General features: G+C 37.2%; 1 protein-coding gene across 2 annotated transcripts; it reads left to right on the forward strand.

The window, feature by feature from the left end:
* Positions 1-3,366: 3,366 nt before the first annotated feature.
* LOC131797916 (inactive phospholipase C-like protein 1) lies at positions 3,367-26,520 on the forward strand. Of its 2 annotated transcripts, none has more exons than XM_066163120.1 (32): positions 3,367-3,674; positions 3,761-3,910; positions 10,101-10,304; positions 10,803-10,842; positions 11,393-11,522; positions 12,557-12,669; positions 13,236-13,302; positions 14,194-14,287; positions 14,441-14,555; positions 15,009-15,094; positions 15,513-15,633; positions 16,258-16,343; positions 16,515-16,597; positions 16,839-16,988; positions 17,545-17,656; positions 17,768-17,947; positions 18,687-18,794; positions 18,920-18,990; positions 19,102-19,155; positions 19,228-19,312; positions 20,120-20,266; positions 20,694-20,794; positions 21,115-21,162; positions 21,305-21,355; positions 22,291-22,362; positions 22,648-22,761; positions 23,078-23,146; positions 23,341-23,394; positions 23,769-23,804; positions 23,959-24,015; positions 24,379-24,474; positions 25,059-26,520. In XM_066163120.1, the coding sequence occupies exons 1-32, from the start codon at positions 3,455-3,457 to the stop codon at positions 25,113-25,115; spliced, it is 3,171 nt and encodes a 1,056-aa protein (XP_066019217.1). In that variant the 5' UTR covers positions 3,367-3,454; the 3' UTR covers positions 25,116-26,520. The 2 variants fall into 2 exon arrangements, with proteins under 2 accessions (XP_066019217.1, XP_066019218.1); XM_066163121.1 differs by having other exon boundaries at positions 21,118-21,162.
* Positions 26,521-26,691: the final 171 nt, after the last annotated feature.

Raw genomic sequence — 26,691 nt, forward strand, 5'->3', positions numbered from 1 at the left:
GTCCTTGTGGTTTTTTGTCGGTAACTTTCCAACAAACTGCAAACAAAGGCTAAAAATAAAAGCTCACTTAATTTTCTAACCGCTAAACCCAACAGTTAAATGTCGTTAAACAGACGCCATCATATCTTCCAATCAAAGAATACCTATGGCTAACTCGTACAGACAGTACCTAATCTAGAGATGAAACATGGTTGTGAACTTGTAATTATTGGTATTGCAGCAATGCAAAGTTACTCAGATCGGAGAGATCCACAATTATAGTACCCATCAACTCCTTTCCAGTTTTCCATTCCTATGTCACGTTTCGGCTCACAGCTGTTCCATAAATATCTGCATTGTAAGGTAATGATCTTTGTTTACAGGGTTTTCTCCCGCTTGCATCTGATAAAAAACCTTTAAGCTTTCTGCCGGCCTCGGCACGAAAATACCTCAGAACGCATTTTGATTGAAATGAAAGATATGTGGTAATGAATTCTACAAGTTTCCACTCATTAGAAAAGCACAGGATTATTTTCGTCCGCTTCTGATCGATCCAGCCGCCAATTTTGCATAAGATAATTGAATTTAATCATGTGTTGTGTCAGATAATAAACAATCAATGCGATTCACAGTTTTAAGTTCATGCCTAAACTCGAAAATTTTTGTTCACTTGGAAGGTGATATTTAAAGCAACAATGCCTAATATGAACTATAACAAAGTCTCCCTATCGTTTTATGTGCAGTTACTTCTCCAATTTGGTTTCGTGTTAGGGTGTGTTCGCGACGACTTATTACCTCAGTGTCTACATCTTATTAGTGGATGTCCCCATAAAAACTCGTTTACACGAGTTAAAACAGTCGTGGCAGTAAGCTCGTCAAATAGACTGGTACCCAGACCTCCGCAGCCCAGCCTGGGATTTATTTTCCGTTCAAGTAGAGGTAATCCAACACTCAAGAAAATCAACCTTCTTATAAGCTATGCGACTGGCAAACTTCGATCGCGATCCCAGCTCTCCTTGACAAAGTTTTCCTTTTTGCGCTAATTTAGATAAATAATGAAAAAAAAGTATCTGTTCGTTGACTGTCGTCGTTGGTGTTTTTTTTTTTTTTTTTTATCAGATTAGGAAAAGGTAAGTAGATTATAATGGAATGACGGAATGGGACGGGGCAATGATTTTTTTTTTCAATAGATATAAAAGAACATTCTAGTGATAAATAATGGTGCTTATGGTGGCATGTCAGGGAGGGGCAGTGAACCCTGTTTTAGGCGTTCAGTTCGTAAAACGTTGGCAAATAATAAACAGCGCGATTGGGGTCAGGTCCGGGTAGCGAAAATTTCATTACGCAACTGAACCCAAAATCTCCCTCGATTTTTTTCATTCCTCATCTACTGTCGCAGTATTTACTACAGCACCTCGTTTTCATAACTGAAGGCCCTGAGCAGGGCATAATGCCCCTCCCTGACATGAAAAAAAAAAAAACACAACAACAACAAAAAACCGCAAATAAAGCCACGGCTTAAAGACTGGTCCTTTCGCAAGAATGAAAGACTCCCACCGTACCCCTCGCCGCCCCCCCTCCCTCGATCTATCAGTCCATCATAAACTACCTCCCCTTCCCTGGGATCGCCGAAAGTTTGCCGCAGAAAAATATCAGGCGACAAAGTAGAGCATCCTTTGGAGGCTGTATTTTATATTCGCAGGTTTTAATCATGCGATTTTGACGGCTTACGATTCAATGTAGGTGTCAAATACTTGGAAGATTTAAGTAATCAGTATTTAATTTTATTGATTTATAGGAGAACGGATAATAAAGGTAATAATGTTTCCAAATTGAGGTTAGATCTGTCTCTAAGAATTTTTCATTTTAAACTGAACCCTGTTCTCTGTTTTGTTTTGCAAAAATAATAGTCTCTGTTTGTTTTGAAAATATGCGGATATTTGTTCGCAGACATAATCTGCCCGTAAACGGATGTTGACTTACTGGGGCGTCTGACGAACAAACAAATTTTGTATCCTTCTATGTCAAAAGGAGAATTCTCGCCACTTGAACCAACTTAGGTGGCAGACTTTCGTCTCATTGCAAGCAAGATTTGAAAATTAGGAAATACCTGGCCTTTGGCAAGGGGCCAAGAGAGGTTGATCTCGCACCACGTGACGCAAAGTAGCCGATAAAATCGTGCAAGAAATTAACGGATAACTTTAAAGATATACCCCGGATCAGCAGGGTATGTTCTGTCACGTGACGCGTTTAAACTCATAGTGCGCGGAAAATATATTTGATGGATTTTAGACCTGAACAATGTTCTTGTTGCCTATATCTGACAACGGTACTTGACGCCCAAATATTGCCTTGATATGAGGTAAACTGAAAAGTTTGACAGCTTATTTTGCCTGATTGGTCGGTTAAAGATTAACTCAGCAGCCAAACCATGCGGAGGTTCCCTGATTAAATTCTGACGGTTTTCAAGCATAAAAAGCCGCTAGACAAAACTTGGTCAAAAGTTCTTTTCATCTGGTGATGAGGGAAAACGAAATGTGGGCCGTTTTTTCAGACATAACATTCTTTGTCTTTAATTCAGGTGCCCCATGATGACCAAAACTTCTCAGACATTATTCATACTTATTATTTGGGAGGTTTGCGGCAATTTTAAGAGTTTTTTAATATTTAAGCAACTCTTTTTAGTTTGTTGATCTTGAGTTTAAAACGAACGCAGTTGGAGGTGCTGAAAGTCGAAATATGAGATTTCAAGTTTTCAAATAACCTGTGAATTTCATAATAATTATGTTGAATGGGTACAAACAGCAAGCCACTTTTGACAGCAAAGTCGTAAATTATTGAAGATGCGGTTAATATGATGTGCATGTTTCATTCCTGACGGTTCGTTTTCTTAAGTTTATCGCCATCGATAAGGGTTTATATCGGATAGAAAAGAATTACCATAGCAAAAAATTATGCCATATGCGACCACCGTAATTCCTTTTCATTAGTTTCTCCGAATGAATGTGGAAATTTCGATAGCATTGTGCTTTACTCTACCATAATAAGTGCTTCAATTTGCTCTTTGTGAGTGAATGAATGCAGATGGAATAGTCACATCACAATGAAAGCATGTACCATTCATTTGACCTATTTTCATTTGGGGAAAGAGTAAGGGCTCTCATCAAGGCAAATAAAGCTTAATTTAATTCAAATTCATTTGTCGTAATGTTTATTCAGGTTTTTTTTTTTTTGGACTTCGCCGACATAGGATCAACCTGCTACAGAAGATATGAGTAAACAATATCAGTTTTGAAGACTAATAAGTTAGTTCCGGTGTGATATTTTTTGCCCATATTTACTCTTATTTGTGTGGTGGTGTCCAGTCTGCGACGAGCTAACCCGGTCACCCCCGCTGCACAGAACTTCGATCAAAACACAGACATTCGCGGGCAGTCGAAAAGAAGCATGAGTTTCTGCCTTGTTGGTAATTAATATGGCAGATCCTTCTTTAGTCGATTCAAGTGAAGTCCAGTTCTCAGTTACGAATGGGGAAAGCTCGATTGAAGTGGAGAAAGAGTCCGCTGCGGAAGACGCGTCCGTAAGCATACCGCGAAAATCGAGCGTTCTTAAAAAAGATGGGAGACCCTCGAAGCGATCTCTCCAAAAGTCTGTGTCGTTTATTGCTCGTCCGGAGGATAAACGAATCATAAACGGTGAGATGCCAAATATATTTTGCAGGCATTTGTCAAGTTAGTTACGTGAAAGACGTAAATGATTAATTTGTCGATTTCTACTGTAGCCGAGGATTGTTTGACCTTCATGCAGAATGGTTCGGAGTTAATGAAAATTCGCTCGAATTCAAGACAATACCAGAGGTTCTTCTTTTTAGAGGAAGACTTAACGGGTTTACGATGGCGACCATCATCCAAGAAGCCTGAAAAAGCGAGGAGTGAGTATTCTTATTTGCTCCTAATTTATATATTAATGTCCTATGTGACAATTTGTATTTTTGTGCATTTCCATTCCATTTCAGTCTCTTAGCTGTCATGTGTTTTGTAACTCTTAATGAATCTGCATTTAAGTTTGCGGGTAGTCCATAGGGCAAAATTATTCGCTCTAAAGAACAGTAGGCGATAGGGTATTTTTGAGGTATTTACAAAACATTTCCTGTCATCGATTATACAGCTAGACATAGAAATTTCTGAAACTTTCACATTGAAGTTGGAAATGCTGCTCGAATTTCCCTAAAAGGATTATCACAAGAACGATTCAGTATAGATATGAAATGAAAGGGTTCCGCGATTCGTATCCGGTCAATCCAAGCGGATGTGTTGAATATGAAACTTTTTTACTCTAACGACGCCACTTTAACATTTAAGCAATGAGTCTCGAGATGGTAAATGCTTCTGTTGCTAGATTCAATCACAAGGCAGTTAAACTTTTTCCGTCACCTTGATGGAGTCTGTGCAATACAATGACAGCTTGAATGTACTATCGCACCGGACGAAGTGCCATCATGAAAACAAATTCGGTGTAGCTTTTATTCCTGACGAGGAAGCTAGGTACTTTCAAAAGGAAGTATTTGAATCCTTTTCCATATAAGTATGAAGAGGGTAAACATATACCAGAATATGGTATTTCTGCTATTAGTTTTTCTATACTTAATATTTTTCCTCAGTGCCCGCGGGCACATGGAAATTTCCTGGCTCGATAAATATTATCGTTAAATCGAGAGCTTAGGCTCTCGAGAGTCGAAAGATTGTTCTTCCGGATCCAAAACGATTTACGAGAAACATGTAGCGAGTTAATAATTTTAGGAACAGTAGTTAATATTTAAACTGCATCCACGGTTTAAATCGAAGACATGATCGATTCGATGACTCACAAGAGTTTTTATGCGAATATATCTCTTCTGTTGCCTTACATTTACGGGTGTTTTGTAAATAGAAATGTAGAATTAGCTGCTTATCGCATTTGTTTGCGGGGATGGACGAATCTACGGCGAACGAAAATCAAGGTTATTCCGAAAAAACCTCCACCAGAACCTTACATTTTTATAATTTCTATTTTATGTGCTTGTGTACATACTAAGTAACACATAAGCTCGTAAAAAAGTCAATTGTACAACAGTAACATGTAACTTATATGTGGTGTATTTTAAGGTCATAGGAAATTCAAGAAAGTCATGGACTATGAAGAAAATGAAACTTTAGAAGGTTTCATCGGCAATTCGTTTTCTTTCTCTAACTTTCTGACATCCATGCAAAACAAAACAAAAATTAGACAAAATATTGATTGGTTATCTTGAGGTGTTTTGTTGTGCCCATAAGATGACTATCTGTACAACCAATTTCAAAAACATTAATTTGAACATCAGGAAATTGACCCCCAGCTGTTACATCTGAAAGAGAGTCCTCAACTCTTTGCCTGTTAGAATTTTCCACTGAATGGCAGTGGCAAGGAGTTACAGTAACAAGACCAGTGTTAATTGCTGTGGTTAGTTTCACACGGCACATAATGTAATGCATTTCCAGACTACTACCATACATTTAGTTGATAACAATTGATATCATTATCAGCTGCAGAAGAGAAACTAAAGAAAACAATGAAAACATTTTAATGAGTAATTTCATTGCATTAATGAGTCCAATTTTAAGAGGTTCATGTTTCAATTAAAATTTGTGTTTTCCCTTTTTGTTTTGTGTCTTTTCTAATACATTGGGTTTTGTTTAACACAGAAAAATTGCAAATTATAGAATATTCCTCAAAATTTGAAACACACTCAAAGTCATTCAGTGGTGATTTATTGAAAAATAAGTGAAATGATAAATCATACCAAATTTCCAGAACTTAACCCTTGAAACTCTAAGATCAGTAGATATATTCTTCATACTGTTCTCAATACATTCCCTAAGGTGCTGATAAGGAGAATTTGTGTAACAATTAAGAGCTTCTATTATTGGTGATTATTTCCTTTTTTCTCATGACCTTTAAGTGTGATTTAGCAGTGATATTGTAAGGAGAAATTAGATCCTAGTCACTCTAGGGGGTCAAAGGGTTAACTTATTTCTGAGGGGGTAGGGGCATGAATTTATTTTTTCATTATAGCCTAAAAAATGGTCTGTCTGATGATTGAGTCTGCGAATAAGGCAAAAATAAATATTTTGTCGGCACAAGATATGACAAGGCCTGGACCTTAGGGCTAAGCAACTTGGGTAATGATGCAGTGGTATATGAGGGGGAATATTACTGTATAGCATGTGACATCCATCTAGGCTTCAGAACTAACCTTGCACCTTTGGCTGACACCAAAGTTATTTTAGTTTGAAACCTTATTTTGTTTAAGTCTGAAGCCTTGTAGGATGGGCTGCCAACTGCTCTGAGTTTGGGCTATGGTTCTTACTCAGATTTCCTGCTATATTGTTTGCCTAAAGGGGTTTTTTCTGGCCGCAGTATAACCGTAGTAGTGTCCTTGTAAGCGGTTGCCCATCTCTGTTAATTGTGACTTGGTGAAGTTAACATGTTTAGTGATGTATACTTATTTTTGACTGTAAAAGAAATTGATTTTATATCAGGATTGTATATGGTATATCAGTTGCGAATGTACACATGTATGTATGCCCTGGGCAATATATACCTTGGGCTGGTTCTCGACAAGGTTCCTTCAATTACCTTATTTGGTTTACACTACTGTGTTATTTGTTGTGTAGTGGAGACAAAATATAAATGTGGGGGTGGAATACTCTAGTGACCTCAACAGTTTTGTTTTGGTTTGTGTGGTGTGATTAGTTGTTGTAAAAATTAAAACCAGTTCAAGCCTATGAGATAATCAGAGAAAGAAAATTAGTGGCAGTGTTTGGAAGAAGCCTGCAATTTTTTTTGCATTAAATGGTAACCTAGTGGGTCCCTGTAAGCTTGCCAATAAACAACCAGTTGAATTTCAACAGTTTATATTGACAAAATTATGAATAAGTATGCAAAAAAAAGTGATAATTCTTAATTTTTATGCTATCTTGATGCCGTGGAAAGTCTCATGAGTTGTGGTAGATAGGCTGTGAGAAAACATTTTATGTAGATGAACTTTACTAATGGCAGCTTTTCTCTGCATTGGTGCTTCTCTTGCACATCTCTGTGATTTAAGATTCTTACAACTGCAGCCGTAAACTATTCATGGCTGGTGTGAGGATGGACTAATGTCTTTTTTCCAAAGAATTTTGGAATTATACATGTAAAATGAACTTCAAACTACATTGTAAGAGGACCCTGTGACATATCAGTGACTAAATCAAAACAAGTATTTTTGATGTTGCTGATCCTAGCTTTATTCTGGACACTTGTCACATTTCAAGCTAAAATATGATCTATATAGCTCTCCAGTTAGTTTTGCTAATCCTTATACCCTGACATCAGTATGCATATTTTCTTTACTAATCTTTTTAGGTTTTCTAAGGTGCTGACAAGGAGAACGTGTGTAACAATCCATTACTTCTTTATTTAGTGATCATTTCCTTTATTCTCCTGACCTTAATGCTTGATTCAGAGGTGATATTGTCAGGAGAAATTAGATCCTGGTCACTCTCAGGGTAAAAGGGTTAAGCACAGACCATGAAAAGAAAAGTTCTGTTTGAATTCTGTAAGGATGCTTTTTGACCCATGCTTTCGTATAAGTACTGCATTAAACTGCATTCTGTTAGTGTTGAAATTTATGAAACAATCGGTGTCTATTATGCTGCATTTTCTGATCAGGGTAACACATTCAAAACAATATTTTGTGTGGCACATCCTCTTACTCAAACCCCTGTCCCTCCAATATCAGTATGCATGTTCTCCTTACTGTTCTTTCTGCATTTCCAGTGGTGTTGATCAGGGTAATTTGTTTAAAAATCAAGATCATATTTTTTGTTCTTGTGACCCTAAATGTTTTACTCAGGGATGATATTGTAAGGAGAAATTAGATGCCAGTAAATCACAGGGCGTACATGTAAGCCTTAAACCCATTTAGTAAAAGCTGTACTTAAAATATGGTTTTAATGAGCAAACCTGAGTAACAGAACTTTTTGTTGTACACATGTAATTTCTACAAAGATATTCCAGAACTGTCTTCTTATTAATACCTCTTTGTTATGGTTTGAAATTGAAGATATATATACAATACTGTCTTAAGTGATCCGTGTATTTGCATTTGTTTAATGTTTGTCTTTTCGTGCCCAAAAGTGTTTATACAATAATGAGTTTGCCTCATCTTTTTAAATTGTGGCATTAACTGAGATCTCCATCAATGTGAAAGTTGTGTATTTGTCAATTAACAACACCTGCCAACTGCATGAAATAACCTGCAGAGTTTGGGTTCATCAATAAATTATTCATTGCATGCAAAAAACCTTCAGCCAATTTAGTGCTACTCTATATCATTGGGTGCAACATAATGTCATTCTTGACCCTATTAAGTACTTGGAAACTGCAAAAATTGTGGGAAATGTCGAGTTCTACATGGATCTAAGAAAAACACTTGTCTTTTATTTAGATTTTGTTACTCACAAAAATATTACATGGGAAAAATTTTAAAAGTTGTAACCCTGTTAGGAATGATGCCAAGAATATAAACACATGCACTGAAAAGCTATGCAGGTGAACTTATGGTATAATGGCATAAAGATCTTTGAATTTTGTATCAGGCAGCATTTCCATAATTTGAATATCATTGATCTTTGCTTTAAAGGGTCAAAGATAACCATGGCAGGTGCTCTCATATTTTATGTCCTTTTTGTTGTCAGAAAAGTGCAATGTGAAGAAAAGTGTGTACATTTGGGAGCTTAAAATTTGCTTCACAGCTTGAATATTAGTAAATTCAAAATTTTTCAACAAGAAATGAATTTGAAACCTCTTAAAGTGTGGTGTGGGGTGTACCTCTGAAATATATCCTCCAGGGATAATCATTTGCCTGCGCCCCCCTCTACTGTCAGCCAAAATTGATTGTAAGAAGTCCTCACTATGAATTTTTTTCATGGAATCTGCATATATCTTTGAATTTACAACTTCCTAACTAAGGTTGTTTTCTTCAACAATAACCTTAAACTTGCCTTTTTTTCCTGAAAAATATTCTAAAGTAATACCCTAAGAGTCATAAAATACATTTCTTCTTTTCATTTTAATTGTACAAAAAATGATCTAAACTGTTTGGCGACATCATCATCCACTCTATTTTGTGGCCAGTGACAAATTTTACATGGTATTCAAATTTCTTAATGAAGCTGTTAATTTCAAAAATGAAACTTTTGAAGGTAAGGTTGTCTGTCTCTGTGCAAAATTTTTCTGAGCATGGTATTACCTTTTTCAGTCTCTAACTGAACCAGATACCTCATTTATCAATCTCATTTGATTCTCCATTCTTGAAGACAGTAAGGCTCATAGGCCGGTTTCAATCTGAGACCATCATTTGATGGATCAATTAAGCAATACCTGACACTCTTATTATTACCTTCAAGATTGTTGATGGGTTTTCTCTGACCCTTTGTTGACTCTGCTACAAGAACAGCATCCACAAAAAAACTCTAAATTCATTCTCACATCTTACTATTCCTATCAAAAACTCTGAAAAAAAAAAAGAGAAATGTTATCATTTGTCTCACAATGTGGTGACTTAAGATGTGGATTGTGATGTTTCGACTGCATCCTGCTAGTTTTCTTCAGCTCAGCTGGGTGGAAGGCATCCTGGGGTTGAACTAAATGTGATTGTAGCATAGTCCTTGTTTCTTTCTTCTAAAATTTTCCAAGTGGAGATAGCAAGAATTTCTTTCATTGGTATTTGGTGAACATGTTGTAAGGCTCTTCATGTACAACTATGGCACTGCACTCTGAGCTCCAGTTTTACAACCATTTTGGTCTCAAAGACATGACAAAAAATTGTTGGAGACTTAATTAACAGTAAAAGTCACCAATTTTGCAAACTGTGCTTGTGATTTCATAGTGTTTTGGGTAGAAAGTTAAAATTAGGGAAACCATTTGTATACATTATTACTACAGTATTAATGCAGAATTAAATACTGCCCTTTCAATTTCTTTTGTATGTTTGGTAAAAATTCTTTGTTTGATGATTACTGTGCACAAAAAATCTGAAATTTGTTTCTTTTTTTTTCCAGTCTCAATTGACACTGTAAAAGAAATTCGCTGTGGAAAAAACACTGATGTATTCCGTGAAATGGACAGGGATGATTTTCAAGAGGACTGTGCATTCTCAATTATTTACAGTGACAATTTTGAGACTCTAAATCTTGTTGCATACTCTCCAGATGAAGCTAACATTTGGGTTACTGGCCTAAGGTGTCTCCTGGACTCAGACAAAGGTAAAAGAATTTTCTCAAAGTACTTTGTTAGGCCTAAAGCAGGAAGGGTGTGGACTCCTTATGTTCACCCCATTGGAGAGAGGGTACTTCTCATATCCTCCTGGGTAAAGAGAGGTTCCAGGGAAGGAGCATGACTTGCCCAAGAACACAACACTCTGATTGGGGGCTACGACCTCTGAAGCTAAGTGCACTTCAGGCAACTTCATTGCACCCCATGGTCAGCACCTTTACCTGAACTCCAGATTGAATGATCCAGGTTTTAGATCCCAGGTTACAACTGTTACAGATCAAGAACGGTCTTTTACTGTTTTGTCTTTTTAAAGTCACTGGTGCCTCAAAAATAAGTAGCCATTGAATATGCCAATTATCAGTGCTCTATAGCTGGAGAAAATCAAGCTTAGCTGGTTTGAGTACATGCACGAGCTTGCAGCAATTATGTGACAAATAACATCAATATCACTGTTGAGATTTTTTTGTTTTTTTTGTTCTATTGAACAGCCAGCAGCCCTGTGGAAAACAGGCAACAAATGCGGGACAGATATCCTTTTCAAGAGCAATTTTGACACTTTGTAATATCACAATAGTAAATGATTCATTGGATCTTATTTTTATCCTCCTCATTCTGTTTATGCCTAGCAAGTTCAGTGTTGGGAAGCCAAGCTCTTTTTCAGTATGGTACAAAGATATTGACTAGAATAACAGGGGTATCATTTGAAGGCCTCAAGAGGCCCTTAATCCTTGGAAGGTCTGCATTCGATTGGGAAATGTTTCGGTTTTTGACTCATCTAGTTTCATTTATTGCATTTGGAGGTACATTTGCATTTATGTTGCCTTTTTTGTTCCACAAAGTCAACTGCATTGAACTTTAAGGTGAAATAAAGTTATGTTATAATGATGATGATTTTGTGTTAAGGCTACAAACCAGTGGCAAGCACATCACAAGTGAGTGGATCTACTTGCTACTCATCTGCTATTGTAACGCCTGAAAATTTTACCTAATAGCTATGGTGAGATTCTGAAGATAAGAAGAAGAATTAGGAGTTTTATTTTGAAACTTCCTCTGTGAAATTTCCTTAATATTTAACTACATGGTTGAAGGAACAGTTTGTAATGGCAGACAATGGAGGCAAAGGAAGGCTTAATGAGAAAGAGGTTCTTTCTGTGGTCAGACAGTTGAATGAGCAAATTCCTGAAAGTGTAATAAAACAGAGATTTAAGGTTGGTGGTTAATCTGTTACCATAACTTCTATAATTATTTCACTGTGGTTCAAGTGCCAAGTATGTAACTACCACTGTTAGTTAACCCTTTAACTCCTATGAGTGACCAAAGCAGAACTTCTCCTAACAGTATCAATACAATATCTAGCAGACAAGTGATGAGAATTGAGAAAAGTATCAATTAGGGGATTTCTAGATGATCCAATACCAGACTCCTTGAGCTATCATCTTAAGAATTGTATTACAGACAATAAGGAGAAAGAGAGATCTTGGGAATGAAAGGCTATAGGCCATAATTGTTGGGACAAGTAATTAAATCTGTGTTGGAGAGTAGGGGTTTCAGTAACTTTTTCTGGGAGCAGCTGCTGATGTTGTGATTGGTAGCTCTGTTCTAAGGTGATACCCAAACACTGGAGCCTGCTTCCAGGCTAAACAGGAGGCAATAGAGGATCTTACAGGGGGTGGTAGACCACCAATAACTGGATCTCCTGAAAAAGGGGTATTGGTCCTCCCATCCTACCCCTCTGAAATTCTTAAAACTCAACTGAAAGGTTTTGAAGCCTGGCCTCAGTACAACAGTCCATTTTACAGCTTCTTGTTTGGTTACCAAGCCTTTGAACAGGAGTAAGGCTAAGGGTGACCTTGTTATGATACAAACATTGCTGCTTTTCAAATGTAAATTACTTTGTTATCATGCCAACTAGGTACTGGTCAGTCTCTTTCACAACATTCACCTTCAGCCTCACTCTAAATCAAAGACTTGAGAACTAAGTAGACAACTATAAAATGGCCTATTCTCACAATGTTTTGAGGATTCAGGACAATTGAATTTGACATTGAGTTTTACATACAACTGTTGAAAATGACCTGACCTCACATCAAAGCATTACATAACTTTGCATATGATTATTTTATAGAATATGCACCATACAAATGATAAATATTATTCAAATATTTAACATTACAGTGGACTCTTTTTATATCTTTGATATGCACATCATTTGATTGGTGTTGTAACAATTTATTTCTTACAGGAAGCAGTTGCTATTAGTTCAAATTCTCAAAAGAATAGTTTATCTAGGGAGGAGTTCCTTTCATTTTACAAAGAACTCACTACAAGACCAGAGGTTTATTTTCTTATGGCGAGGTTTGTTGTTCTACTGATAATCACACTGTTTTTAAATTTGACATCAACATCATTTGTGAATTTAAAACACAAACTTCTGCCAATTAGGATAAACTTGGAGTTGCTCAACTTTGAGTAGAAGCATTTAACAGTAGTCAAAGCTAGCTGACTAGAACTGTCTATTGTGTGGAGATTCCAGCAGGGAATTGGCCCCTGAATGACTGCACCTTGAGGTGCTTTCATGTAGACTTGATGTACAACCCCATCTTTTTCAACATTAGGGCCTCTTGAAGTCTTCAGAAGTCCTTCTGATGTACATTTATGTACTTAACATTTTCAGGTCTTTGGCTATCTTTCTAAATATGTTTCCTTCTTTTCTTCATGTCTTGTTAGCAAGGGCTACAAAAATTGATATCAACTAAATTGATTTTTCTTTTTTTTGCATTTAAATTATTTTTACCTTCACTGAATTATCATTTTTGTAAAGCCATTCTTTGGAACAACTATTGATAATGGTATTGGATAATTGATTATCAATTAATGTTATATGTTGTTTACATATTGCTGATTAGGCATTTTTTTGGCAGGTATACAAGTAATGGTGACTATCTAACAACAGATGATCTACTACTCTTCCTGGAAGCTGAACAAGGGGTAATAAAATTTAAATTCTGTTTAAACATGCACATGTGTGTAATGAATTCTGCTCAGTGTGATTTATGTTGTGGTAGTTTTATCAATCATAACCTTTACAATTTCCTCAAAAGTGATTGGTGCAGTTGCTACTTTATTTTTCACTAATCGTTCTGTTAAGTTGCAATTGGACGGTGTAATCCGACAGTTGCCTGTAATCAGACACCTGTTATTGGACAGTTGAAGCAGCCAATCATACTTAGTCCTTTCAGTCAAGTCCACCAATCACAGAATTGATCACAATAACTATGATAGCAAAAACTACTTTTCCTGAAAAAAGTTGTGGAATTTCCAAAGTTAAGAAATTTTTTACTTAGGCATTGTCTCTACTGCACATATTTCTCCTAAATGTATTTGTTGTTTTCGGAAATTGTAACAGTTATGAGTAATCATACTCATGATTGACAAATTGGACTCCCCCTTCGTCCGGTCGTCCGATTTTGTTAATCACTCGTATAATTACAGACCGAATTGGACTCCACTCGGTCCTATTGGCATTATTAATTGTATGTACCGTAGAAAAGAGCAATATTTAATTGGGTGGCTCAAGTAATCCGAGATTGTATTAGTTTTGCTTTACCTTGGTCTGTGATTGGTGCAGAAAACTCTCACCGCTCTCTTAACCAATCAGATGCAAAACTTCAACCGTTCACGATTTGGTCGCCAGCGTTTTCCCGCGCTTTAAGCAGTTTGGTAGTTTTAAATACTTTGAGTGATCATTGGCTCTTATATTTGCTTAAGTTTCTTCTGAGTGACTGTTGTTATTACTTTGGTCTTGAGTTAACAATACTCAATCCAAAAGCGCTCTAATGCAACAAATGGTCATTGTTTTTCCATCTCTGATTCCTTCAGCTCTCCAGAGTGGGAAAAGAACACTGTTTAGATATCATCAGAAGATGCGAGCCAACAGATGAAGGAAGAAGGTTAAAATGTTTAGGAATAGATGGTAAGTAGTAGAGAGTTCTGTGAATTTCTGTGATTCTACTCTAATTCGATTCCATAAAATTCATGAAAAGCGTTAACATTTTATGTTGGATTGCAAACGATTAACGTCTTATTTTCACAATTTTTCGTTTCTTATTTTAATTTATCTTTGCAGGATTCACACAATATTTACTAGAAGATTGTCATATTTTTGACACTGATCGTGCAGTAATCTGTCAAGAAATGAACCATCCACTCTCTCATTACTTTATTGCATCTTCTCATAACACGTAAGTTAAATTTTTTCAGTTGTTAACCATCTTAAGTGAATAACTGAAGAATATTTGGTTTCGCATAAAGTTGAAATGGGTGCATGGAACATTTTCAATCAAAAGTAAACCCGCAATCACAATATATCGTGATTGGTTTAGAAAAGTCATGCCACCCTTCCAACCAATCAGATGCAAAATTGAAACCACCCGCGTCCTGGTAAAAAGCGTTTCCCGCGCTTCAAGTTTTAGTTCTCATCAATGCCATGTTAATATGGCCTACATGGATATCTGCATGACTCGTTAATTGGACCGACAGGCTGTCTGTTTGTCTTTTTGTTTGACTGTCTGAGTCATCGTTTAACGAAAGGTGACTAACACTGTGACTGTCTCCTTGACCGGCGGCTGACCTATTTTTCCTTCGATTCTCCCAGTATTTTAGAACTTTTTCTTCTCTCTCGATTTGGTTTTTAGGTACTTACAAGAAAATCAACTCAGTGGACCGTCAAGTGTAGAAGCGTATATCGATGCATTAAAAAAGGGCTGTAAATGTGTAGAATGTAAGTTTAAACTCTAAGTTTCGTTCATGCGAAAAAAAATCTCAAATTGTGAACAAAAATCGGTGGCTATGTTGTCACTGTGCTGGAGTCTGAAGTGAGAGGTCTGAGTTCAAGTCCCGGACGGATCTTGGGTGGGTGACACACTTAACTCTCACAGTGCCCCTCCCCAACCTGATGTGGCACCGGTGAATTGTCAAGAAATCCTGAGAAAATTCAGGGGGGGAAGGGGTGGAATACCTGCGATTTATCAGCATCCAATTCAGAGGATTGGCTGAGGGGGGGGGGGGGTTGGGGAAGGGGGATAAATAAGGGTTAAGCTCCGCCCTGATAGGCCTCGTGGCTTTTAAGTAGACTTCCATTAACCCGCTCCAATATTTTATAATTCGTTTTCATGTGATTTTGATTGATTACCTTTTAGTGGATTGTTGGGACGGGAGTGGTGATGATCCGGTCATTTATCATGGCCACACACTTACCTCAAAAATTCTCTTCCGCGATGTTTTAGAAGCCATAAACGAAAATGCATTCATAAGATCTCCGTAAGTAAATAAATTAATAAGTAAATGATAGTAATAAATTGCATTAGCAGCAGCCAATACACGAAGTAATTTTATGTCCTCGAATTTGAATTCGACGCTTTGTTTATTTTAAAGGTTAGAATCCTGAAGAACCTTGTTAAAGACCTCGAGTTTCCGAGTTTCCAGATTCCGGGAATGGAATCCAGGCTACGGCGGTTAAGAGGAGCGCTCCTCCCATCCTCCCCTCCCCTCCCCTCCCCCGCCCCCACTCCTGTTCCTCATTATTGCAGAGTACCTTCAAATTTTTTTGCTGGGATCGACTGCATCATTTGAATTACCCTCGCGAAGTATCACTTTCCTTTTTTTCTGATTTTGACTCGTGTTTGCATCCTGGTGGCGTCTTACTTCACATCATGTTATGATTCCCGTGTAAAGCGTATGTTACATGCTACTGAGTTCACGGTAGTATAAAGAAAGATAACGGTTACAATCCGTCAGATAGATATGATATGAACTGGTCATCGAAATTTGTTCATGCTCACACAATCCAGAACAGTAAACCAAATAATGAACAGTACTTGAAATAAATACACAAGATACAATTCTTATGTTCTTAGATTCAAACCTTGGTATTTTGTTTTTCAGATTTCCACTTATATTATCCATAGAAAATCATTGTAGTGTGAAACAACAGCGAGTTATGGCAAAGTATTTCAAAGAGATTTTACAAGGTACGCTCCCAATTTTTTTGTTCCCGAGAATTCATTGGAAGGATTTAATAATTTTGTCGTAGTTCTTCCCTCTGTGTGGTTATTTTTTGGGTGGTTTCAGTTAGTTTCACTAAATGCACTATGGTCAGTGTGATATCTTAAAAATGATAAGATACTTTGTTGTTTTTGTAGATAAACTTTATAGAATTCAACCCGGAGAAAATGAATCATACTTACCTTCTCCCGAGGCACTCAAAGAGAAAATCCTTATTAAGGTAACTGTCTCAAGCCCAACACAGTACAAAGTTGGCTGGTTCTTTAACGCGAATCACACTTTTTGTCTCTCATCCTTTGGTCCTAAACTTGTACACCCTGTTTAAGATTCAGGCTTTTTCAGGGAGTACCAGAAAACACGAGCTTATATTTAATAGGTTGTGTTAGTTTCAATTTTTTTTCTAACGTGGAGAATTCAGTAAAACTCTTCCTCAGTTTCCAGTGTTTTTGTCTGGAATTTAGAACAAGAAGCTTCCGGCGGATGTGACGACCGACTCTGGTGAGGTCAGCGATGAAGGTGAAGACCAAGATGAAAATATTGAAACGAATGGCGAATGTAAACTGGAAAGACAAAATAGCAAAACAGGAAGCATTAAAAGACAAATAATGAAGGTAAGTGTATGTTTAAACATTTTCTTGGAAACTGTTCAGTTTTAGGGTTGAGACTCGCGTAAACCTAAACGCAACTTACCAGAACCTCAAATTACAACACAGATTGAGATCATCAGGAGCCGATGAGAGCTCAAAGTTCATGTAATCACGAGTGCATGGCCATGTGCGCGGGAAAACATGAGTGACCAAGTCGCGTTTGGTCGTTAGTGTTGCATTTGATCGGTTGGAAAGGTGATGAGGTATTTCTAGACCCATCGATGAACAAAGAACAGTACTCTCGCTTTTACGCTAGTCCTGATTGATATGTTTAGTTCCGTGCAAGATTGTTAATAATTAGTCGCTGCTTTTACTACGAAATCAGGCATTCGCCTGTTGTTAATGGGAAACCAGTTAAAAAAGTGTGTTTATTTTTTTAGCGCTTCGGGAATCGTATAGTCATGATAATAATGATAAATTTTATTTGTCTTTTTGCAGAAAAAAGTGTGTTTATTTTTTTAGCGCTTCGGGAATCGTATAGTCATGATAATAATGATAAATTTTATTTGTCTTTTTGCAGGATCCCAATAAAAAACCAAAGAAGACCACGAAGCTGATCCGGGAGTTATCTGACTTAGTCACGTACTGCAAATCTGTCGCTTTTCAAGACTTTCAGTATTCTTCTGAAAATCGTAAGCAGATTAATGCGAAAGGCAAATTGTATATCCGAAATGAGCGAGTTTATTTGCTGATATCTGTAAAAAGATTACTCACTCACTAGCTGACCTTTTGTTTTTCCATAGAAAAATTCTGGGAGATGTGCTCTTTTAGTGAAAATGTAGCCAGACGCTTGGCGCAGACGTTTCCAGAAGAGTTTGTAAATTATAACAAGTCGTTTTTGAGCAGAATTTACCCTGCTGGCAAGAGACTGGACTCCAGTAATTTCAATCCTCAAGAGATGTGGGACTGTGGCTGCCAAATTGGTAAAAATATTTACATTGTGGAACGTGAATTTGTAGTTAACCTCTAGATATAAAGTTCAAATGGGTGTAGCGGTAGTTGAAGGGAAGAAACCATGGGGTTTTAACATTTTTGACAAAAACAGGAAATCTAGTTTCTACCAAACTTGGAAAAAGTTTAGAGGAGAGAAATATTATTGGAAAAGTGGGAAGAACTTAGGCTTTTCTTGTTATCTAAAAAACGCAGGACTAAGGGTGAAACATTTGCGAGGGAGTCCCTTCCTCCTAACTTTTAGAGAGGTGACTACGTTGGAACTCGAAAAATGCCTTTGTACATGTTCTTGTTTGGGTTTTTCGGAGTTGGATATACACAACGTGCAATAGCACTTTTATAATTTTGTACCTGATGGCAGAAGTAATTTCAACTGAGTTTCGAAAATAATCAAGGATTACTTGGGTTTTACTCCACTTTACCCTGTGATTGATCAGGAAAACTCGTGCCTTCCTTAACCAATCAGATGTAAAACTAAAACTAACTGCGTCCTGGTCACTTCCTTTTCTCGCGCGTCAGGCAGTTGGCATTTTTTTCAGTTTGATTTTTCATTGGCTACTTTCTTCCGTTGTCTTGATTGGCTGTTGTGATTTCTTTCTTTACGACAGTTTACGACAGTTTACAACACTCAATCGGAAAGAGCTCCGATAGAAGTAGTCAGTCAAAGTGAGTGACAGGAAATGTTTACTTTGATTTGTCTTTTTGTCATAGTGGCGTTGAATTACCAGACGCCAGGGCTTATGATGGACCTGAACCAAGGAAAATTTCTGGAGAACGGTGGCTGTGGATATGTCCTGAAACCTGCTGTTATGAGAGAAGGTACAAACATATTAATGAATTTCATCACCTCTCAATGCTATCCATTACAGCGTTTGTGTATTATACATTTTCCCAAGCGGTTTTATACCATGCAAACTGAAATTTCCTTATTTGTTTTGTTGCAGAAATAGCTTATTTCAATCCAAGTACTAAAGATGTTATTCCTGGCGTTTCGCCTCAGATATTACAAATCAAGGTTCAAAAAAGCATTTTGTTAATTACAATTTCATCATACTATCGCTTTTTTAAAAAAATGTCAATTCCAGATTTTGTAACATGAATTTGACCTCTTTTTTCCTCTGTGCAGGTAATTAGCGGACAGCAGTTTCCCAAACCAAAAGGCTCGACAGCCAAGGGTGACGTAAGTAAATGTCCTGGATACTGTATCCATGGTTACTTTATAAGTACTAAGGCGAGTTTTAACTCTTCCCAGGTGATCGACCCGTTTGTCACAATCGAAGTGTTTGGTATCCCTGCTGACATTGCACAGGACAGAACGAGAACTGTTCCTCACAATGGTAGGTGATTTACCCATTTGAGTGGTGTCTTTGACTATCAACACTGAAAGACAAAAAAGTTGACACTATTTACTTGTCACCAGATTTTCAAGTCAGTTTGCGGAAACTTGTAGCTGCTAGACATGCCTTGAATTATCTCACGCTTCTCATTAATGATTTCATTATTTATTTACTCATGCATCATTCGTTTCCATGCATGCTCTAATTAACTAACTCCGTAATCAACTATAAACAAACTCAAACACACCTAACTCGCAATCCGTCACTTGGTTGCGACCAAAGACAATTTTTTTTGCCTCAATCAACCTCCTATTGACTATGTACTAGATGTATGAGTTGTCCGCAGATGCAACAATTTTAAAGTCTTTGCCACTTGACATTTACGCACTTTCAGTGCATCTCCAGTTAAAAAAAAAAAAAAAAAAAAAGACAGAAACAAGTTTTAATTTCTGACTTAGCTATTGTAAGCAGATATCTGTACAGTCCCTTTCAACTGTTGCCTTCTCGAAGTCCCATCCTCATCAGCTTGGCAGTGAGTTAACATGGGACCTGAACGGAGCTTTCACGCAAAATTACAGTATGGCGGATTAAAATGGCAACCTATCAACAAATTTCAAGTCGTCTTTGACCGAACTCAAAGGACATTAACATCTCATGTACTATAGTGCACACCAACTGATTTTTGCACCAGGTTATGGAAAACGAGAATGAGAGAAGAATTTTTTTTTTCCATTTATGCATAAACTGCATCATAACCTAGTGGCATGAAAAACAAATGAGTATTTATGTATTGAATTTTTTTGCAAGGTTTTAATCCTGTGTTCGATGAAACTTTCGAGTTCCACATCAACCTACCTGATCTGGCGTTGGTGCGGTTTGTGGTTCAAGATGATGATTTTATCGGTGATGGATTTATCGGCCAGTACACCATACCTCTCAATTGTATCCAACCAGGTAACCTCAATTTCAAAGACGCTTCATTTTTTTTACTCAAATTCGCTCCTAACTGCTTTGTGTCTCTACTGTAACAACCGTGAATCGATCGCAAGGACTTGGAAGGATTCTCTGTGAGTGTTGGAGCTAAGATAACGATGCTTATATTGGTCTCAACATGTAGCTCGTTTTATGTACCAATGCAGTCGAACGTTTTTGTGAAGAAGAATTTCTCTTGTTTCACGAAGAAGCTTTGGTTCTCACCTTATGCCTAACAAAGAAGAACTTAAATGTATCATAGACATTTATGTGCTGATTTACGTAACGATGTTGACTAGATTTGACTAATTTTGGGTTTCCACCATGAGTCATCTCGTTACGCTGAAAAATAGTTGAAGAGTAGAAAAGCAATACTAAAGCTGATGAGGATTTACTTCCTTTTTTCCAGGCTTCCGACACGTGCGCCTTTTGTCATCGCAAGGGGAAGAACTGGAATCAGCTACCCTATTTGTTCACGTGACCATCACAAACCTCAACGACGCTGTGGCAGTAAGTGTTGCAAGTTTTGTTGAGTGAAAGTCTAGATATATAACAATGTACATTGGTCACCGTACAGAATTTCTAAAGCAGCTTTACAGACACTGCGCTGGCCAATTTTCATTATCAACTCAGTTGATAGAACCAAATTGTTTTTGTATACAAATTAGTACCATTTGATGAGGATGAAGAACATCTCGCTCAAGTCAACGGTTCTCTTTTTGGCCCTAGACTGTGTCGGCATTTATTCGTTCGCCTATCTATAAGTTTATGGGTCCAATTATTTATGTCGTTATTCATTTATTTATTGTTTATTTGGTTATTTGTTTCAGCAGAGACCAAGGAAAGCGTCTTTAAGAAAATCGAAAAAGGCGAGAGAGGTATGCCCTAAAATACATGTGCTCTATCTTATTTCCTATTTCATCGTAAACAGTCTTAATCGATGGAATGTGTATCGTATCTCTGTTATCAACTGGGTTGAAGCTCTGTTCAGCAGGGTTTTTTTCTATTTTTTCTTTTTAGTATACAAGCATGAAGTCCATTGGTGTGAAAGCCGTGGATGATACGTTTAAGGTGAGGTAACAAGGTTTTCTTCTGTGCATAGACTTGTTTTCGTGATCTTCTGGTATCGGAGGGTCTTCAATCATTGTTGTAAATGAAGATAGCAAGTTGAATAAATAAAAAAGTGAAATTCCTATGCTGTGTACATGATCCGAAAGGGAAATCTGAGTGTGGAAAACGTTTCTGCGACACCAAATAACTCACCGCAAAAGGTTTCCGAAATTTAGGTTTTAATAGCAAAAAACTTTTTTAAGAGGAATACAAGACATTCTAAATCCGAAAACGTCCCCGAGACGTTTTAAACAAAAGTTAAATTAATTTGCTTTAGGCGAGGCTGCCAAGTTAACTTGTCACGAACTTGTCACGCAATATGAACGAAAATATTCCCGAACATGATCTGAGTTCCCTAACTAGTTAGGACTTCGCGATCAGACGACCTTGACCTATATTAAGTTCATCTGTTACAAGCAGTCTGTGTACGGCCATGATCATTTTATCATTTTTAATTACAACTGAGCGCCATTTTTATGATCCTTGACTATTCTTTGACAGCTGAAGACGACTGCTTATTATTTAGTGATTTTTATTGATCGTACTAGTTTTACAGTGTTCTCCCTTATTTTAAGCATGACAGGTAAATAAATTTTCAAACCGGTAAAGCAATCCTTTAACTTGTTGAATTTTCAAGAATTCCAAGCAATTTTAAACGGTTATAAGAGGTACTACAGGTAGTAAATGTTACCGGTTACTGCCTGAAAAGGAGAACACTTGCTTTATGGAAGTAACAACCTATTGGCAAGCCCAAGATTTCGTTCTTGGTTAATCTGTTTATCAAAATTTTGAAAAACAACGCAAAAGTATCCAGAGAGTCTTCAACATTGTCTTCGAAAAGACAAATCATATCTCGTTTACCATGCTCATGTTTTATTGTTAATGTTTTATTTAAGTTAGCAATTCAGCCCCTCAGAGACGGCACAGATCTTAGAGAAAATGTTCAGACGGCACTCGGAAACTTCAGGGTAATGTACTATGTTATCTATGTTATCTCGTTCCCTGTTGAAAAGGCAAAAAAGACTTTCTGGTTTACAAAACTATTGAGTTTTTTTAAAACTTGCTCAACTTTGTGTGTCTTCAGAGTAAGTCAGGAAGAATTTCCTGTGAGTATTTCGTCGCTACTGATATTACTGTAACAACGATCTTTGAAAAAAATGTTGTTCTTAAAGAAAATCTTTTTTTATCTGTCATCCACAACGAATATTTAAACGTGCAACTTATTTGGCTAATGTAACCCTTTTCCTATACAGGAGATATGTGGCGTGGCCCCCCGGTCTAATCTGAAACAGTGCATAAGGCTATTGGCTTCCAGACTTGAGGGGAATGCAGAATCTATTGAGCTCAAACTGGTCATGAAGGATGAGGTATTGGGAATGAATTTTTGTTTCCATGTTTTCCCTAGTAACATTTAGACCCACCTCGTATCAGAGTCTTTGTGATGTGGAGTAGAATTAAAGATCGCTGTTTGAATTTTGACTCACTCAACGTGCTCGTCAAAGTACGGCATAACTCGTAAAAATATTCAGCGATAATACACACCAAAACGTCTAATAAGATATATGTAAGATACATCCAGTTACTCCTTTCAGTATTGCTACCGAGCTAAACATTTAGGTCACGCGAATATACGACATGATAGCTATGTGAAACTTGTTTGTTTGTTTGTTTTGCTTTTTGTAGTATCCTTACTTCGAAGCTCAAGGGAGTTTGCCAGAGATGTTGAAGAAAGCGCTAGCAGCTATAGAACAGGTAATATAATCGGGGAAAATTTTTTCCTCAACGGCTTCCTTACTTTTCAGCTGAGTGCGTGGGAGAATTACACTACATAATCATCCCTTCCATAATTTTATGCGTCTAAACACTTAACTTAACGTTTGCAATTATTATTCACTCAAGTTATTGTTAGTTTGGTATTGATAACTCGATCATTTTCCATTTTGCAGGTCGTCCAAGACTCCAAAACGTTAATCGAATCTTGTGACTCCGTTCACGAAAGAGTAAGTCATGTTGCTGAGGAATTTTTTAACCAACATTTACGATAAATGAATTCACCAAGCATCTTTTACGGAAAAGGTGTCTGAAAAAACTATACTTGCTTATCGTAGTTCAGAAAGAGGTTTTCAACTGGGTGTCGAGTCAAAACAGAATTTCTTCGGCTCTGCTTTGCTACTTTTGCTACGTTGATTGTCTATGAACTTGAGTCAATCAGATTCAAAGCTGAACTAATCCCTTTTGGCTCCAAATGACGTCAAATTCAGTTTGGTTTCACGACGCTCAATCGAGAAGCACCGCCCCATCCACAGCTATCAGTTTAAAATTGCCGAGTATTTGTAAATATTTATCGCTCCAAATGGTGTTCTCTTTGTCGTAGATTATCCAGTGCGAGAGAGCGGGCTTGGAGTGGCACGTACGTAAATCAAATTTAGTGTTAAAATAATTATTTTATGTACTCTAAGATACAGGTGAAATATCGGGTAGTAGAGTAAATGCACTCTTCCGTTTAGAGTAGCTTTGAACTATTACATCGCACAAATCATGAAAATATCAATTATCTATTTCAGGAAGAGCTTCATAATGCCTGTGTTAAAGAGGGAATAAAAGGGAAGCGACTGACAAAGGTACTCTGGTCTTCTCCTTACAACAATAAATCCGTCAGCTAAAAAAATTGCTGCTGTGTTTTGGGTGTCTTCGTCGATTAGTCCAACGCTATTACGCCGATCTACGAGGATAAAAACTTATTTATTGACGTTTAATCGGACAAAAACTCTTCTGTAACCCAAGCAGTACATGTTCTGCAGAGTAACAAGAGTAATAATAATAGTGATGATGACGATGATTATAAACACTTCGTTGCTCTCGACAAATTTGTAGCAAAAAAGACATCCTTTTGTAAAATTTTGACTTTGAAGGCGGGTTAGCTATTACGGTCACATGACGTGTTCACTTTGGGACTGTTCACATCCGGGTGTTTTCTCTTACAGGCGGTAGAAAGCTATTCATGGAATATTCGGGTCTTAAAGGGCCAGGCAGATTTACTTCTCAACGCAAAGAGCGAGTGTCAGGAATATCTTCGACAGGTAACTATGTCTGTGTAATCACAAACCTTATTTTCATCCTGAACGGTGCAGTAGGGTTCGATGAATAGTTATGGTTTGTATTAAATGACACAAATGTTCAGAGAACTTCAACTTCGTACTATGTTATACGGGTCCTCACTTTTTAAACTATTAATTTCCTTCACTGAAAATCCAAGAATTTCAAAGCATGTTTTTAAAAGATATCGTAAAACAGGCCAAGATAAGCGTCGTCGACATCAAGGCAACCATTTTATAATAACTTGTTCCTCACGTCTGTGCTTTACTGTCAGAGCAGGGGTGCGCGGGAAGGGTAGGGGTGGTGTTGCAAGCGTCATATTAACATAGGCACGCAACGTCTACAAAGAATAATGGCAAAATAAAAGTACGTAAGGGCTAACGAAAAGCTGGACTTTGTACCCTTTGTATCACTTGAATAGCTGTGTAGGGAGTAACATTTGTTGCCAAGAAAACCACTCAAAATTAACATTGTAGCTTAATTCAAGAGCAGGGAATGTTCTTCATGTCAAACCGTTCGAATTAAAATGAAGTTTACCACAATATTGTTTTTTTCTTCCTTTTTTCAGATTCAAGAGGCGACGTTATCAACTGGTCTCGTCAAATCCGTTGGCTGTGACCTCTAACCGGATACTTCATTTATTTGTCACATTTCGTCTCACCAGATACGCACTTGTTGTACAAGCGTTGTAAATTCGAAAGCAGATAGTGTAGTAATGAATACAAAGGAGTGGTTCTTCGTTTCAGATGTGAACTTATTTTTTACCCCTACTATATTTTTTCACGTACTACTCCTCGTAATGGTTTTCTCTAAAAGATGGTTATTGTTTTTTTTTTAAGTGCCATGTTTATTCTTCGTAGTTTCAGTATAAATACTATCAGAAATACGTTTTACTTTAATCCTTACGTTAGTCATTATGCGCGCAATCACAATCTTTTCTTTCTTAATTTTTTTTCGTGTTTTCCATGGATTCACACGAACACAGATGATTTTCGAGCATAAAACGAAGTTCACACGTCTCAAAGTAGATTAAAATTGAAATACAACAGTGTTTTATTACGAAGATTGAGGAAGCGATTTTAAGTAGAAAATTGTAAATATTAATTCAAGAGGAATATTTAAATAATGCAATACAGAAAAAAACAAGTTTTTTGAAGACACGTGGACGTTTAGATGGTTGGATTAATGATTTAGTTCTTGAATTAGTTTTCGTTCTAACTGTCCGGCATTAAGTCACATAGTACTAGATTTAATTTTCGTCATTGCAAATCTCGCGTCATAGTTTACCATGTGACTTGGTTAAGCTGGTGACACTGCGCGTATGTGTTTTGACAAATAGTATTCATGACATGTTTTAGCCTATCGTATTACGTGACATTTTATAAATATCGGCACCACGCAGATCTAAGACTCTTGGTGTTTTCAGATTGATTATTCCTTATGTTGAATTTTGGTACGTAGGTAACAATGTTTATGCGATCCGGCCTCAGCGGATTTATCCTGGAAAAAGTATATTTTTAGCTTAACGTTTTTCGAGTGCGAGGAATAGTAGAGTGAAACGGCAAGTGCGTTACGATCCCAGATTTAAAAAAAAACAACAACAACAGAGCAAAAATAATGTAAAATTTATGTTGTTGAGATGATCATTATTATTAGTATCACTATTGTCACTCATCTAGATTGCTTATTACGTTCTTCAACGCTCCAGGGAGGGGGGCGTGAACCTGGAAACGAGAGTGCGCAGCCGGCGCTTGGTAACGACACGAGTAACACGCACGCGAGAGCTCAGACTTTTACGCGCGCGCGCGTGACAATTGAATCGAGAGAGCAAATTTTGAAGTTCAAAGGTCTTCTAATAGGCAAGACTGTTGATGGTTGTTTTTTGCCAATCATTTTTTAATTAACTGAATTAGTGATCGTAAGTGAAGGCCTGTGAGTGAAACATCGCATCTGAACAAAGAAGTCTTCCTAGGCAGATTCGTTCACGGTCGTGTCTCAAAGTATGTCCCAGCTATGGTTTATGCTTGTTTATTTATTTGACATTGTACATATCAGAGATGAGTGACGCATATCTGTAATTAGTTAAAATCGTGATAGAGCTAACTCGAGGTTGTCAGATCGACTGGGAAAAAAGTATTCATTTAAAAAATATTAATTTATGAAATAGTCATTGATAGGAGAGGACTCTTGTTTGCTACGCA

The sequence above is a fragment of the Pocillopora verrucosa genome, chromosome 3 (genome assembly GCF_036669915.1).
Source record: "Pocillopora verrucosa isolate sample1 chromosome 3, ASM3666991v2, whole genome shotgun sequence".
NCBI classification, from domain to species: domain Eukaryota; kingdom Metazoa; phylum Cnidaria; class Anthozoa; order Scleractinia; family Pocilloporidae; genus Pocillopora; species Pocillopora verrucosa.